General features: G+C 36.2%; 1 protein-coding gene across 2 annotated transcripts in view; it reads left to right on the top strand.

Moving 5' to 3' along the window:
- GRM1 (glutamate receptor, metabotropic 1) overlaps nucleotides 1–17806 on the top strand; it is a 485478-nt gene that overhangs the window by 334344 nt on the left and 133328 nt on the right. For both annotated transcript variants that reach the window (XM_011959442.1, XM_011959443.1), the window contains exon 4: nucleotides 13009–13244. In XM_011959442.1, the coding sequence (XP_011814832.1) occupies nucleotides 13009–13244 (236 nt within the window). The remainder of the gene's footprint in view (nucleotides 1–13008; nucleotides 13245–17806) is intronic.

Below are 17806 nucleotides of genomic sequence, written 5' to 3'. Positions count from 1 at the left end.
TGAAGAAGCCAAGATCATTCCATGGGAAAAATAGTCTCAACAAATATTTCTGGGAAGACTGTATATCTGTATATAAAATGATAATGCTGGACCCTTCCCTCACACTATATACAAAAATTAATTCAGTAAAACAATGACCTAAATATAAGAGATGAAACAACAACATTTTAAAAGTAAACATAGGGGTAAATCTTTATGACTTTGGAATTTAATTCTTAGCTATGACATCAAATGCATTATCAATGAAAGAAAAAATAGATTAATTGGACTTCAAAATTTAAAACTTTTGTACATCAAAAAACACTATGAAGAAAGTGAAAAGACAACATACATAGCGGAAGAAATATTTGCATATTATATATCTGTTAAGGGCCTAGTATCAAGAATATATAAATCTTACAACTTAACAAAATGCAATTAAAAATAGATGAAGGCCATGAATAGACATTTATCAAAGAAAACGTACCAGTGACCAACAATCATAGGAAAATAGTCACATCATTAATCATTACGGAAATGGTAATCAAAAATCACAATGAGATACTATTTCATATCCAGTAGTGTGGCTAGAATTCAGAAAAGGTAGATAACGATAATTAATGAATTTGTACAAAAATGAAACCCTTGTACGTTGCTGGTGGGAATATAGAATAGTGCAGCTGCTATGGAAAACAGTTTGGTAGTTCCACAAAAAGCTAAACATAGAATTACCATATGACCCAGCAATTTCATTCCTGGATATATAACCAAAAGATCTGAAAACAGATAGTCAAACAAATAAATGTATACATATGTTTAAAAAAGCATTATTCATAATAGCCAAAAGATGGAAACAACCCAAAAGCTCATCAGCAGACAATGGATAAACAAATCATAGTATATGGATACGATGTAATACTCTACATCCATACAATGAAATGAAGCAGTGGTATACACCACAAAATGGATAAATCTGTAAAACATCATGCTAAATCAAAGAAGCTGGATGCAAAAGTTCACCTATTGTGTGATTACATTTGCATATGAAATATCCTGAATAGGTAAATCTATAGAGATAAAAAACTGACTTGATTGCCAGGGACTGGGGACAGGGAGAAGTAGGAAGTAACTGCTTACCGGGTATGGGGTTGTATTTTGGGGTAATGAAAATATTTTGGAATTAGATAGAAGTGATGATTGGAAAACATTTTGGATGTTCTGAATGATACTGAATTTTTCACTTTAAAATGGTTGATGTTATGTAAATTTCACCGTGCTTTAAAAATAATTGAATACTTTTTAAAAAAACAATGGAGAGGAGATGCTTGATGCAGGTGAACTGTAAACATCAGCCTGAGCTGACGTCTCTACAGGACTGACTTTTGCTAGTTCTCTAATAAAGCCAACCAGGTATAAATGCGAAAAACAAAAAAATTATTGCATTACTTAATTAAATATGATTGTAATATAGTCTCTTTTAATATCTTCCTTAATTTGATTTTGTATATTTCTTGCAACAATATCGTGAGTGATATTGGCATATAGTTTCAGAAATCTTTCAGTCTTTGACTGGTTTTAGTATTGTTATAATATCCTTAACTGGAAAGTTATAATATCCTCAATTAGGGAATATTCATTTTTTAAATCTCTGGTGGAGTTTATATAAGATAACAATTATCTGTTCTATGAACACTTGTTAAACCATCTGGTAAATCTAGTATTATTTTAGTGAGTACATTTTAAACTACTGATTTCATTCTTAAATATACGATTGTTCAGATCTTATATTTCTTTTTAAGTCAGGCTTACTAATTAAGCATTTCTAAGAAAAGGGTTAGGATTAAATTTTATCGGCTTAGAGTTAAAATTTACTGGCATCAACTTTTTCATAGTATTTTAAATAATTTTTAAAAAATTCATCCTGTATCTGAAGTTACATTATATTTTAATTTTATCCTAAATATTGTTTATTTGTGCCTTCTCTCTTTTTCGTCCATGACAATAATCTCAGAGGACTGAATATTTTATTAATGTTTTCTAAGAACCAACTTTTAGGTTGGTTTATCATTTTTATTGCATCTTTCCCCCAATTTTATTAGTTTTTCCTTTAATTTATGTTTATTCTGTGTTCTTTTCTATTTTCTTAAGTTGAAAATAAGCTCATTTATTTTCAGCTTTTCTCTCTTTTTTTTTAATATAAGCATTTCTGGGAATAAATTTCCTCCTAAGAACTCTTTAAGCTACTTCCTATGAATTTCAATATCTGATATTTTTCTTTATATTCAAATAATATGTTTTAAGTTTCATTTATGACTTCTCTTTTTACTTTTTTGTTATACTTTAAGTTCTAGGGTACATGTGCACAACATGCAGGTTTGTTACATATGTATACATGTGCCATGTGGGTGTGCTGCATCATTTACATTAGGTATATCTCTTAATGCTATCCCTCCCCCAGCCCCCAACCCCATGACAGGCCCCAGTGTGTGACGTTCCCCTTCCTGTGTCCAAGTGTTCTCACTGTTCAATTCCCACCTGTGAGTGAGAACATGCGGTGTTTGGTTTTTTGTCCTTGCAATAGTTTGCTGAGAATGATTATTGCAGCACTATTCACAATAGCAAAGAGTTGGAACCAACCCAAATGTCCATCAATCATAGACTGGACTAAAAAAATGTGGTATATATACACCATGGAATACTATGCAGCCATGAAAAAGGATGAGTTACTGTCCTTTGTAGGGACATGGATGAAGCTGGAAATCATTTATGACTTCTTTAACTTCAATTTCCTTAAAAGTTTAAAGTTTTTAGTTTCCAAGTACTTGGAGGTAGACTTGTTGGTTTTTTTCAAAAAGGATTCTAATTTATGATGCTCAGAGATGTGGGCTATATGTTAATTTTTAAAATATGTTGAGACTTACATTATTAACTAAATTAATTAAAAAATTTCCATGTATGCCACTGAAACACGTTCTCCTCTGTTAAGGAGATCCTATATATGTTCATTAGACCAAGCATCAAGCATGTAAATTGTGTTAAAATATTCTAAATCTCTAACAAATTTTGCCAGCTTCTTCTATTAATAACAGAGTAGTAAGTTAGACTACAAACAGAGAGATTCACATAGAGGAGACAGGTTTCTTTTTATCAATTTACTTTCTATCTTGCTGTGTTACTTACTGTACAAATTTCAAATTATTTTATCTTCAGAGACACTGACTTTCTTTATTCCTGATAAAGATTTATGCCTGAAAATAAGTTGTATCTTACATTACTATAACATCCTCTACTTTGTGTTGGATAATACTTGTTTGGTTAATCTCTTACTATTTTTTACTTTTAATTATTCAGTACATTCATATTTTAGAAAAACGTGTTAAAAACAAGATATAACTATCGATGTTTTGCTTTTTAATTTAATAGAAAATCTCTGTTTCTGTTTTAACCTGGCGAATTTACGTGTAATCACTGATATATGTGGAATTAGTGCCATCAGCTTATCTTGCGCTTGCTATTTGTCTTACCTTTCCAGTGTTCTCCCCTACTTTCCTGCCTTCTGTTGGAGAGTTTAGATATTTGATTGATCATTTATGATTGGATTAGTTGGATATTTTAAACAGTATTTAATTTTGTTTTGGCCGTTTTTCTTAGAATGGTATCATCTATCCATTTGTTTTATTTTATTTTATTTTTTTCTTTGAGACGGAGTCTCACTCTGCCACCCAGGCTGGAGTGTGCAATGGTATGATCTCGGCTTACTGAAACCTCTGCCTCCAGGGTTCAAGAGATTTTCCTGCCTCGTCTCCCAAGCAGCTGGGATCACGGGTGCCCACCCCCACACCTGGTTAATTTTTTTTTGTTGTTGGTAATTTTTAGTAGAGACGGGATTTCATCATGTTGGCCAGGCTGGTCTCGAACTTCTGACCTCAGGTGATCCGCCCACCTCAGCCTTCCAAAGTGCCAGGATTACAGGCATGAGCCACCTCACCCGGCCTATCCATTTCTTTTAACTATTCCATGTCACTATGTTTTTGGAATTTCTCAAAGCATAGTGCTAGGGTTTTTATCTAGTTTTAGAATAATTGTCTTTTAAAAGTAAAGTTTAACTCATTTGTGAATCTGATGTTAGTTTAGTGCTCTAGTGTGTGTATGTATATGTATATTATTGAAAGATTATCTTTGTAGGTATATTTTCTCTTTTAAAACTTTTAGGTTCGAGGGGACATGGGCGGGTTTGTTACATAGCTAAACTCGTGTCATGGTGGTTTGTTGTACAGATTATTTCCTCACTGAGGTACTCCTAGTACCCAATTGTTACTTTTTTCTGCTCCTCTCCCTTCTCCCATCCTTCACCATCAATGGGGCCCCAGAGCCTGTCATTCCCTTCTTTGTGTTCATGTGTTATCATTTAGCTCCCACTTATAAGTGAGAACATCCGGTATTTGGTTTTCTGTTCCTGCATAAATTTGCTAAGGATAGTGGCCTCCAGCTCCATCCATGTTCCCGTAAAAGACATGACTTCATTCTGTTTTATGGCTGCATAGTATTCCATGGTGTATATGTACCACATTTGCTTTATCCAATCTGTTATAGATGGGCATTTAGATTGATTCTGTGTCTTTCCTATTGTGAATAGTGCTTCAGTGAACATTCACATGCATATATCTTTATGGTAGAATGATTTATATTCCTCTGGGTATATACCCAGTAATGGGATTGCTGGGTTGAATGGTAGTTCTGTTTTTAGCTCCTTTTAATTGACAAATACTAATCCTGTATCTTTATGGAGTACAATGTGATGATGTGATACATGTATACACTCTGGAATGATTAAATCAGACTACTTGACATAGCCATCACTACGCATACTTATCACTGCTTGGTGGTGAGAACATTTAAAATCTGTTTTTTTTAACAATTTAAAAATACACAATACATTATTATTAACTATAGTCACTACGCTATGATACACTGCTAGAATTTGTTCTTCCTGTCGAACTGAATTTTGTACCGTTTGACTAACATCTCCCCTTTCCCCATCTACCCTGCCTCCCAGAATGATAATTCAGAATTCCATTGATTTTAAAAGTGTCTTTAAATTTTGACTTCTGATGGCATTTCATTTGGATCCTAGGGATTTTCAATAATGTTAGATGAGTTTTTATGATAATATCTAGACTTATGGTTCTTATATAGGCTGTGTAAATTCAGACATCACTCATGTGCATGGTGACTTTCCTTTATTACTTTTTCTACCACAGTCTTTGGACTGACTTCAAGCCTCCTCAGGCAACACTTCCAGTCCCATTCTATTGGATTTTACAAGACTTCAAATATCCCAGTTTTCTGCTTGGGTCTCAGCTTCAGCTGTCTGACTTCTACAGTTCCTGAAGCCATCTTTCACAGCACCAGACGGGTGTTAGAATCTATTTCCAGTCTCCAGGGCCTTACAGGCTATAATGTTGATAAGCATTCCCTGATGCATATCATTTGGCTTTGATTTCTCTCACCATTGCTAGCACCTGGGAATTACTTTCTGTTTCTTTATTGTATTTCATTTTAATATATACTTCTGTATTCAGGAGAATATCTGCATTAACTTAGTTGACTACATTTTGAAAAGTGTAAACAATTTTTTTTTTTTTAAATGGAGTCTCACTCTGTTGCCCAGGCTGGAGTGCAGTGGCACTATCTTGGCTCACTGCAACCTCTGTCTCCCAGGTTCAAGCAATTCTCCTGCCTCAGCCTCCCCAGTAGATGGGACTACAGGCGTCTGCCACGATGCCCAGCTAATTTTTTGTATTTTTAGTAGAGACGGGGTTTCACCGTGTTAGCCAGGATGGTTTCAATCTCCTGACTTCGTGATCTGCTCCCCTTGGCCTCCCAAAGTGCTGAGTTTTCAGGCGTAAGCCACCACACCCGGCCAAAAAGTATAAACAATTTTTTAAAAATATTCTGCTTTTAATGAAAACATCAGGGGATACTTTGGGTACTTAGGGTGAATTAGCAATTCATAGAGTTATTGACCCCAAACTGATGAGGACATTTTTTTTTTTCAAATGGCAGGATCTAGAAATTAAAGATTATAGTCACTTGCACTGGGTCTGTTAGGGGGATTTGTTAATGAGTTACTAAACCATTGGATTCGCTTTTGAAAAGCCACAAATTGCTGTGCTTTGAACTTTTGTTCAAATAAGAAAAAGATATCAGTATTCAAAAAGAACTAAAAGAGATTCTGACAACCTGGCTGGCATCTCAGAATACAAGGGAGCAGCACTGGAAAACTAACTATCTAAAACTAACTGTGCACTGCTGCCTGTTCTGCTACCATGGTCTTTAGATACTCATTTCTTAGTCTCTCTTTCCATTTCACTCTGTGTTCTTTTCTTCCTTTCTTCCTCGAATTACTGAAAACATACAGTTACATTCTCTATGGTTCTGAAGAATTATTCTTGCTGCTTGAGGCCCTTGAGCTGGGAGTTTCATTTTAGCCATTGCAATGACACCGCAACCCAAGAAACTGCCCAGACAGGCATGATTGCCAAGAATAACTCAATATTCTCACAACTTAGTCATAACTCATTCATTCTCTACATTCATTTTATGAACCCCTTACTCATTATTATTCATGATACCTACCCTCCCTGACTCCATATATACTTTTGTGCCCTTTTCACATATGACTTTAAATTGACTGAGGGTCAGACGATCTATGGTCCTTACTAAAGACCCCTTTTTTCTCTCTGTGTTTTACAGAAATGTGCATAGCTCTTGCTTCCAGTCCCCTGTCTGAAGCAGAGCCCTACTCTGAACTCCAGGGCTGCTTTAGAATGAGAGACTACTAAAAAATAGGTGGTAATAGAAATTTTAGTAATGAGGCTGAGCCTATGGGATGAGGTCACTTTATGACCTAGTGAAGCCAAAGTCTAAAACTTCAAATTCCACTCAAACCTTGCAGAACTTCAATTTCAAAACTGGGTCCATTCTAACTGAATCCTAGTGAAGTCCTGTAGCCAACAGTTTGCAATAACACAAGATGATTTTGGAGCCATATGGAAAACTCTCAAAACAAAATGTTAAGACCTTTTTGGAAGGGACTTTACATATCTTCATGAGGTGTTTGAACAGTGAGGTGTTTCTGAGCTCATAGTGACAGAAATAGGGTCTACAGAGTAAGGTGTGAGGAAGAGAGCTGTGGCTTGCTGTAAGCCCTGATGGGCTCATTGATTTCTCTAGTTTTGCTCTCAGAAGTGACTCATTAATCTAGATTATCAAAATGTTCTTATAGAAAATGTCATCTTCACTTCTTAACAAAGACTTTACAAAAGCAATGAAAACACATCACAAATTTAAAGAGTATCAAATATACAGTAGATAGCTGAAAAACAAAAGTGTCTACACAAATACTCTGTCTTCTGATTAATGTAAACCTGCTTAGCGTAGAGTTTCATGGCAAAGTTCAGTCACAGCTGCTTGTTCCTGTCTTAGGACCTTTGCACAAGCTGCCCAAAGACTTCCTTCCCTCTGACCTTCACCTGGCTCGAGCCTTCATATAGCTCACATCTCAGTATTAAGTGTTTTCTCTTCAAAGTTGCTTATCAAAGCACTTGATACTTTTCCTGGCCACCCAATCAAAAATACATTCCTCTTCATTCCTATTACACGACTATTTAAAAATTCCTCTATCTGACCTACATCACCATGTGATAATTTCTTTTTATTGTAACTTAATATCACTTTCTCCTTCCATCCACATATGGATTTACATGCCTGGTAATTTTTTCTTGGATGCCAAACATTGTGAATTTTACCTTGTTGAATACCAAGTATTTTGCATTAAAAAAGTTGTTGAACTAGTTCTGGGAGGAAGTTATTTTGATCCTCTTATATTTTGCTTTTATGGTTTGTTAGGCATGACCAGAGTGGTATGTAGTCAAAAGCCAATTTTTCTTCACTATTGAGGCAAGACCCTTCCTAACACATTAACCAATTCTCCTTGGAATATAAAGTTTTTCACTCTAGCTGTTAGAAACAGTTACTACTCCCAAAAATACATGGCCTCCAGTTGCTACTCCTTCAAATCATACTGGTTGATTATTTCCTCACCCTCAGGTAATTTCATTACATAAATGGCTAATATTCACCTGAATACTTGTGGGAGATGTACTGCAGACCATTCTCTTTTGCTGTAGCATCTCTTCTCCAGCATTTGTCCTGTAAACCTAGGCCACCCTAGCTTGGTAGACTTCCAGCTCCTTTTTCTCAACTCTACAAATCCACTGGGTTGTACCTGAGTTCCCCACAACCTCAACCTTGTTGTGTCATGGTTTGAAAACGCTCAAGCAGTAAGCTCAAAAAAATGTAGTGTTCACCTCATTTCTTGCTCAATAAATTAATAAACTTATTCATTTGATAAATATCAAATGAATATGACACATGCTATATTTCTTCAGCCTTTGTGAATATGGTTAACATTGTAAATAATAGAATTTCATGTTTGTTTACATATGTTTAAAAAATATCATTTGATTATAGTTTCCATCTTTTCCCGATTATATTGTAATCTCTGGAATATTTTAAAGAATTATAATTTTATTATCAGGTACGCACAATTACTTGAACTCATAACACAAATAAAATTGCTTTAGTACCTAGACTGCAATTATTTTAATTGAATGAAAATAGACTTTTAAAAAATGTTTTTGCACATTTAAAAAATACTATTGTATTTCTGTTTTTTACTGTCATTTTGCTAATTAAATTAGTTTAACTGGTATAATGCAAAAGTAACATTCATACAGCCCCTGTCAAATTATAATTGGTGGAAGCAGAAGTAGTGTTTTCCTGTTGTTAATATTAGAATGTATAAGGTAGAAGAAATCTTCTAATTATTCAGGTTTGAAATGTGAAATTTTATAGGCTGATTGGAAAATAGCCTCATGAAGAATTGCTGTATAAAAATATTGAGGGGGCATAGGAAATAAGAATTCTTGTATGTTAGTGAGAAATACTTAAGACATACAGCTTTCTGTTAAACAGTTCACAATATATAGTTTTATTTCCAGACCCCAGCTAGAAAAAAGAACTCATAACCGAGAAGCAGATGGAGCAGCAGAAGCTGCTAGAGGCAGTGAATGTGCTTCACAGAGAGTCCAGTGCTGTCTGAGGCTGGGTCACTACCTAGCACAGCAGGATTCACTCCAGACACTTGGAGAGTGACCAGGTACCTGCAGGTCATCTCAGGGCAAGCATAGCCTAGTTTACACCCTGCCACCACCATCTAAGAAAGATCCTCTACCAGGAATCAGCTATGCTGCTGGCTCGCTGTTTTAAAGTATACTTCAGAGAAAATTCATCAAAACGACATCCTCACACAGAATCCCAGTGCAACAAAATAGCAAAAACCCTTTAAAATATTCTGAAAATGCATTTGACAGGTCATACAAAGATGAAACACTTTGAAAGCATAAAAACAGAGAATTGCTTTAGAGATGTTTTCCAGTGACGTTTTTTTGTGGTAGCATTCTCTAACACCTTACCTGTGATAGATTTAAGATATCATACAAACCTTTAGCGACTAAGTCTTTAAAACATATCCACCAAGTAATCCCACTTGAATATTTTCCTTGTATCCTGGTTCTCCTTGATTTTATGACCTCTTAAATTGAATACCAACTCTAACTTCTGAAAGAGGAGGCACCTATAGTGAGGGTGAAGGTCTTCAACCAGTGGTTAAGGAGACTTAGAATTCCAGACCACTAAACCATGTGACTCAAAATTTCTACATATTCACAAAGTTTTCGTGCTATAAAAAGCCCTTCAATGCTGGTGGGTTCAAGGGCAGTAAGTCACACTTTTCCCTCCTTCTAGAATTGACACAAAGCATTTGCCTTTACAAACTAAGCTGTTAATATGCTTTAAAAATGCACATAAACATCACAGCATATTCATTTCATACACGTTTTTATGATGGTGACTTTCTTGTATAGACTGTAAACAAAACAAATTTCACATATTATTAAACCTTGGGGAGAAACACACTTCAACCTTAACCTTCATGTCAAAAAGCAGTTAATTTTTTCAAGTTATAAGTCATTTCGATTTTTAAATATTTACACTTAGACAGAATTTCTTCGAAGTCTAACTGGTCTTATTTTTGTCCTCGTTTGTGTCATGAACTATAGCTCAAATCTTCAAATTGCTGTAGATGTAGTTAAGATGTAAATATAAATATATTTAAATGTAAATAATTAAACTGGTTTGAGCCTTTCTGAGCAGACTGAACATATGAAAAAATGAATGAGTTAGTCTTTTTAAAATCAATTTGACTGGCCATCATATTCAGACATGGTGAGCAGAGGACTCACCAGAACAATAGGCAGGTCATTTACCACGAGGGAGGAGAGCAGAATGACCTGATTGAGTAATAGGCTTACAGCACTTTGAGGACTTCCCATGGGCTTCAGACTAACAGTGTCTAGGCTGGGATTTATGCACCCACCCCCATCTCACGCCATACTTCTTTCTATTCTCTAGCTATACTAATTCTTTCTAAATTCCTCAAATGTGCCAAGCTCTTTCTTGTATGTTAATCTGCCAGGAACCTTCTATACTAAACCCTCCCTTCTCCTCACCTGACTAAAGCTGACTCCTCTTTTGGGTCTCAGCTCAGCCATCACCTTCTTAAGGAAGCCATCTCTAATTACCTCTATCCCCTACTGCCTCACACACACAGGCTTGGATGCACATACAAAAGCATGCACATGTGCCATATCTACACACTAGATTAAGTTAAACCCCCAAGCTATCTCTCCCCATGATACTAGTAGCCCTTTTTTTTTTTTTTTTTTTTTTTCAGACAGGGTCTTCCTCTGTTGCCCAGTGGCAAGATCATGGCTCACTGCAGTCTCAGCTTCCCAGGCTCACAGAATCCTCCCACCTCAACCTCCCAAATAGCTAGGACCACAGGTGTGGACCACTATATCCAGATTTTTTATTATTATTATTATCATTTTGTAGAGATGGGGTTTTTCTATGTTGCCCAGACTGTTCTCAAATTCCTGAGCTCAAGCAATCTCCTGCCTTGGCCTCCCAAAGTCCTAAGATTACAGGCACTTCTCTTTCTTTAGCCTCATAGAGTTTGCAATTCTTGTTTAGTGTCTGTTTTCCCCACAAGGCTGTAGCACCATGGGGGCAGAGGATAATGAGTCTTATTCTCAGTTGAATTCATAGCAGAACATCTGGCACACAGTAACTGCTAGGAACACACAGAAGGAAGAAAAGAAGAAAGGAAAAAAAGAAGGAAGGAAGGAAAGAAGGAAGGAAGGAGGGAAGGGAGAAAAGAAGGATCTATACAAAATTGTAGAGTCTCTATCCTAGTGGATTTGGAAGCATATAAAAAAGACATTCTCTGGTGTAACTGGCTAGACTCTACTGTACCTCAAAGTCCCTTTAGTTCTGGGTCAGGTTAAGTCATCTATACCTTCAACAACCCTTGATCTGTTGAAAATGCAGCTCATGTGTGGGTCAATGGGAAGATTCTAGAGAGGAACTAAACTGCTTAGCTCAGCTAAGTGAAGAGCACATTTATCTCAGTTGATCTCAGGTAGCCCAGGGTGAGATATGGGCACCGATGTTTGCCCAGTCCTTTCTCTGTGACAAACAAGCAGTAAAATGCTTTCTTTGGCAGAGACTGCATCTTTATATTCCATAAACTTCAGGGCACCACTCCGTGCATAGAAGAATAAATCCATCCCCTGATCAAGACAGCCTTAATATTCTCTTTAGCTTGACTAAACTTTAGACAGGATTTTTCCTGAGTACAGGCCCCTAACGTCCCTTTTCTAAGAGCATTTACTTTGGAAAACCCAAAACTGTAAATTCTTTCTCTGCCTTGTTGAGATGTAGATCGTCTAGTTTCTTGCTAATTTAGAAACCAGGGATGTCTTACTGAACGACAAGGACCTGACAGCCATCCCTTTAAATGTAATCATCCAGAATAGTAGTAAACCCCTCCCTTCCAGTTTCAGTGGGACGGTAGGAATCTAATGTGCCAATTAGCAAACACAGATGCCTAATCACATGGGCCAACCTCATGCCAGTGGCCCTCCAGTACTTTTCCACTAGCTCATCCAGTACTTAAAAACTTTCCCATCTTTTATTTTAGCAGAGTTGGGTTCAGTGTCTCTCATATTTTGTAATAGTCTTGAACAGAGTCATTTTTGATGTTTGACTTTGTCTGGTGCAATTTGTCTTTGATACTATCGTAGGCCTGGCTCACATGTGCACCTGAATTAAACTGGGGCTACATCACTCCTGGTAGGTAGGAATGTTCTAGAAGGTGATCACATTTCAAAAATTCTATCTCACTGAATACAATGTCAGTGAGCTCCCAGTTTGTGAGAAGAATAATTCTTTTTATAATTTGAGGTGAGATTGTTTAATGTTGCTATTTTGAAGTAACATTAAACAAATGAAAATATCTGGCTACTTCTATGGGAGGCAGATTTGAATGATGTCCCAGGAGGATAAAATGTGGTTGGCATGTTTCAGAGCTATATCAGTTTTCTGCTCCATATAATGGAGCTCATGTAGTGGTCTTGATTGCAATGTCGAAACCTTGTTGAGCTCTTATTTTGAAGGTCAGCCTCTGAGGTGCCTAGATTTTATTTTCTTCTGGTTTGGAGAGTGGCTGATAGCCTTTTTGGCTGAACATCTTCCCTCTCAGTAAAAGTGAATAGCACAGAATCTGATGACTAGTGAACTCATTGAACTTTAATTGTCAGTATTGCTGTCATCATCTCATTACCACTTTCATAATTGTGAAAAACAAAGAAACAAACAGGATATTACGCCTTCAAAACTTTCTACTCTCTACCAAAAAAAAAAAAAAAATAGTTGTTGGGTAGTAATGCTGGCTTAAAATAGACTGTAGCCTTTGCTGGATTGCTTCATTCATATATAACCCTGAGCTCTATTTGTGAGATGTTTGTCTTTCTCTCTCCCTACCCCAATCCCTGCATTTTTTAGTGATGGATGGGCAGACAGAGATGAAGTCATTGAAGGTTATGAGGTGGAAGCCAACGGGGGAATTACGATAAAGCTGCAGTCTCCAGAGGTCAGGTCATTTGATGATTATTTCCTGAAACTGAGGCTGGACACTAACACGAGGAATCCGTGGTTCCCTGAGTTCTGGCAACATCGGTTCCAGTGCCGCCTTCCAGGACACCTTCTGGAAAATACCAACTTTAAACGAATCTGCACAGGTAACTTGTGTTCACAAAATAACAACTCAGAGGTTTGGTCATCTCTTCTAGATTTATTGCAGCTTGTTGAATGAGAATAGAAGGTGCCAGGGCTAGAGCTCCAAATACAAAATTGCCATCTGTGTTTATAAAATGCTAGAATGAGGAGGAAGTGTGTATTACCCCAGGGATTCGTGGAAATCTGGAAAGACAACTTTGGTCTCTGTTGGAGCAAGTGATAAGAGATAACAGAAGTAAAGGAAAAGCAAACTGAGGAGTCAGGTGTCTAGTATTTAAGCCGGAGGGAAGAGATTTTATGACAAACATGTTTAGGAGAGCTTAGCCGTAGACATAAGTCAGCAGTACTGGTTAGATCCTCTTTTTTTCTCTGTGGCTTGTTTAGATACAGAAGTCAGGAGAAGATGAGGTAATGTGACCCTAAGCCACACCACCAACAAGGGTGTTTGTGGGCACAGGAGCCAAGAAACTGCACTCTGATCTTTCAGTCAGAACAATGGTTCATAGCTGGACAGACGAGCACCATGCGCTGCGCACTGATGCCATGCCAAGAAACAGCAGCACGTTGTTCCAAGTCCTTTAGGGGCATGGTGAAATCCACAGGATGTCATCCTTGCAACCCCTAGTACTCGCATAACCCAGATTCTGAAGACTGTAACTTTTATGAGTATTATTATTATTGCATAGGAACATTACTGTCCCCTTTCCTTTTTCAGTATTTTCTAGGCTGCCAAGATAAATCATCTATGTCCTTTTGTAATGCCATTCAAAGCAAGTTGTTCTTACTGGGTCGATAGCATAGAATAATGGAGCACTCATGATAATGGGTGATGGAATCTACGCATGACCTAATTTGTATTGTACAACAGTGGTGTGACATGTATATCCTGTATGTAGGCTGAGCAGACATTATTTATAAAGGCATAGAATCATGTCACACCCATGTATAAAACACTGTATATAGCAAAAAAATGGATAGAGAAACATATAATCCATGACTCTTGACCTAGCGAGGCTTGCCATCTCTTTGGGCAAATCAAAACAGTTCACATACGTGAAATAGATAAATAACAATAGAGGATAATGAGTTTTTACAGGGGATGGTAAGAATATGGCTAATTACATAAAATATTTCTATTTTCAATAGTATTCATAGTTTGATGTTAGAAAATGCTTTCAGATACCAATATATGTAAATGCATTGATGTATATTTGACTTCATAAGGTTCAGCAGAGCTCATTGGGAAATTGCCTGGTATGAATCTATTTTCAGATAAGGAAGTTTCAATCTTTTAGAACTTCCTCAGTTTGGCTTCTAGGGAGGCCGAGAAAGGCAGGAGAAAGGGGAGACATTGCTAAACAGTAACCCACTTCTGCCACCTAGGTATTTCTACTTTCTCTGAAATAACAGACATCTCCTTTCTCTGAAATAATAGACACACCAAGAATAAGGATTCTAATGAACCAATAAATCATCCAGGACAGTCTCCTTATTTGCGAAACAGAGGTGATGAGGGTGAACAGGGGAAACAGTTTCCCTAGGCTCATAAGGTTAATGGCAGCAAAAAAAAAAAAAAAGAGAGAACCCACACCCCCTAGAACCATAGTGCCTACTTTTAGACTTAGCATTTGGCAATATGTTATCTCTCATTGCTTTCTAATTGTTTCCTAAGAAATGTTTGCCATCTTCAACTGTAGTCAAAGCAATCTTACTTTCTTCATAGAACCCTATACAACACTGATCTCTGGGAACTCAGTCAATTCTTGTTAACTAACTGATCAGTTAATTTACATTTTCATTCAGGGTAGGGAGTTTTGCTGAAAGGTCCAAGGAGAAGAGCAGTGAGGAGCCTACTGAATAAGCAAGGGAGGGTGGTGAATCGGGCAAGGCAGCGGCAAGCAGGGTGAAGAGAAGTGATTTGATGCTGAAGACATGTTAAGTGAAAGTTGAGATTTGCTGACAGAATTGTCAAGAATAACTGTAATCTGAGCAATTGGAAAGATGGTGTCACCATTTACTGAGACAGAGGAAGACTTCAGGAAAAAAAGATTAGGGAAAGTCCAAGAGGCTGATTTTGGATAAATTAAGTTTGAGATATCTGATGGTGGTCCAACTATAGATGTCATTTTGTCATTGTGTTTTATTAGTAAAATTCAGGATACTACTTATTATACATGCTTAGATCATTTACATAAGGATTTCTAGGAAGATATTTTGTTACCTGAGCTCTCAAAACAAGCTAAAACTCTGCAACAAGTTACACTAATATTTTGGGTTTTCAATTGGGACAGTACATAAAATGTCAAGGTTAAAGCTTAAACTGGGTTAGTACTTACAGCAAGAAATAACAATTTACAAATCTTGTTTTATTCTTATGCTGTGCTTGAATCTCAAAGCTATGTTTAAGAGCTTCTTATGTGATTAAAATCTTTATGAAACATGTTTATATTTGCATTTTATTCTGGAATCAAGTTCAGCAAATATTTCTCTCTTTTTTTAGGTCTAAGGAAGATAGGAGGTTTATTTAACTTTTCAATTTGGAATTAATTCTTAAAACTTACTTATCTTTTCTGCAGCAAAATTCTTATAATTTTATCTTTAGCAGTATTTATCTATATTATCTATAATGTATACATTCATGTATACCTACCTTGTTCTTCAGTTTTAATCTCTGTATTTCTGTGAAATTGGCTTCAGTGTTATTGAAAAACAATAAACTTTCACTTCATATATTATTCTTATCCATTTGAGATCCTTGAATATCAAATGAATTCCATAATCTTCTAACGAATATGCAGAGACATTTATGAAAATTAGTGTGAGGAAGTAGAATTAACCTTTCCATTGTATTGATAGCTACTGTTTCTGTCACTCATTTTTACCTCTTCTAATTGGGTCACTTCTAGTGGTTTGGAAAGGTTTGATATTGCCATTAGTTTCCATAGAAACCATTATTGAACTTAATCCCAGATGTCACTATGTAAATAAAGAGTTTATGGGCACTAGATTGCCAGTTTGGATATTAAAGGTCCTGAGCCCAGACTGAGTAGTTTAGGAATCACTGTGGCTAATTTAAAAGTATTTCATGTAAAGTACACATCACTGCTTAATTAGTTGAATATATCGAGGGATTGGAGCTGTGTTAGAAAAGCACTAACTGAAACATCAAAGCGTAACTTCTAAAAAATTAATCATTGTAGGACAGTGGAAAGAGGTGTAAAGTAAATCAGTGTCACTCTGTTCCAGTAAATGTCTTAGCTGCTTGAAAGATTTGTATCATGTTTGCAATGGCATACTGCTTTTTCATTCCCGATGAGACTCATTAGAAAGATTCCATAGAAACTGATAGGGTGTAGCATTTTGAAGCACTACCACTGGGTCCAGTCCAGTTCAGTTATGTATCAGCTGCATGACTTGCATGACCTCACTTAACCTCGAACCTCAGTTTTGGTAACATGACAACAATATTCACCTCACACAGAACTCTGCATGAATTGAATGAAATAACACAAATGAACTACTTTACAATAATAATACAAGTGAAATACTTTGCAAACTGCAAATACTTAGCATAAATGTAAAATGTTACTACTAGTGTCATGTCTTATTAGAAAAGAGGTCATGAGGTAGATCATTTCATAAAAATTATGGATTTTGTAACTGTAAATTTAACTTAACTACATCCCAGGATGTGGAAACTAGAAAAAACAAGACAACAATCTTTAATCAATCACCCTTACACAGTTAGTGTCAATATATATATTTTCTCTTATATTTTCCCATGCAGTCTTTTATAATTTTTTCTGATGATAAAAATAATACGTGCTTAATTTGCTATTGCATGCACTTGAAAATGCACAGAAGCATTAGAAAGCTGAAGAGAATTCAGAATTTGCTCATCTAAATATTATAAGTCATTGTTAAATTTTTGGTATATTTTCATCTTTCTCTATGTAGTTTCAAATTGTGTATTAATATTATTTTATATATTGCTGTATTAAAAATGTTTTATACATTGATACATTTCTCTTTGTCGTTAAATTCTTTTATTCTTAATGGCTGCTTAACATTTTGCATTCAGATAAGCTATAATTTAGGCATTTCATTCTTTCTATTTAGGCTGTTTTTGGTTATTGACAATTTTTAAAAATGTTGCAGTGATATAATAAAAATTTTTCATTCTAACTTTCTTTTTTTACATTTTGGATAATTTTCCTAAGTTGTATTTCTGTAAGTTAAATTTCTAGAAATTTAATCAAAAGATATAAACATTTCTGACTGGGTGTGGTGGCTCATGCCTATAATCTCAGCGCTTTGAGAGGCTAAAGTGGGCAGATGACTTGAGGTCAGGAGTTCGAGATCAGCCTGGCCAACATGGTGAAACCCCATCTCTACTAAAATACACAAATTAGCCAGGATGGTGGCAGGCACTTGTAAGCCCTGTTACTTGGGAGGCTGAGGCACGAGAATCATTTGAATCTGGGAGGCAGAGGTTGCAGTGAGCTGAGAACACGCCACTGCACTCCAGCCTGAGTGACAGAGCAAGACTCCATCTCAAAAAAAA

Source organism: Colobus angolensis, unplaced genomic scaffold (genome assembly GCF_000951035.1).
Source record: "Colobus angolensis palliatus isolate OR3802 unplaced genomic scaffold, Cang.pa_1.0 Scaffold493, whole genome shotgun sequence".
In the NCBI taxonomy this organism is placed as follows: domain Eukaryota; kingdom Metazoa; phylum Chordata; class Mammalia; order Primates; family Cercopithecidae; genus Colobus; species Colobus angolensis.
The sequence above is the reverse complement of the archived record's forward strand: the minus strand, read 5'-3'. Positions and strand labels throughout refer to the sequence as shown.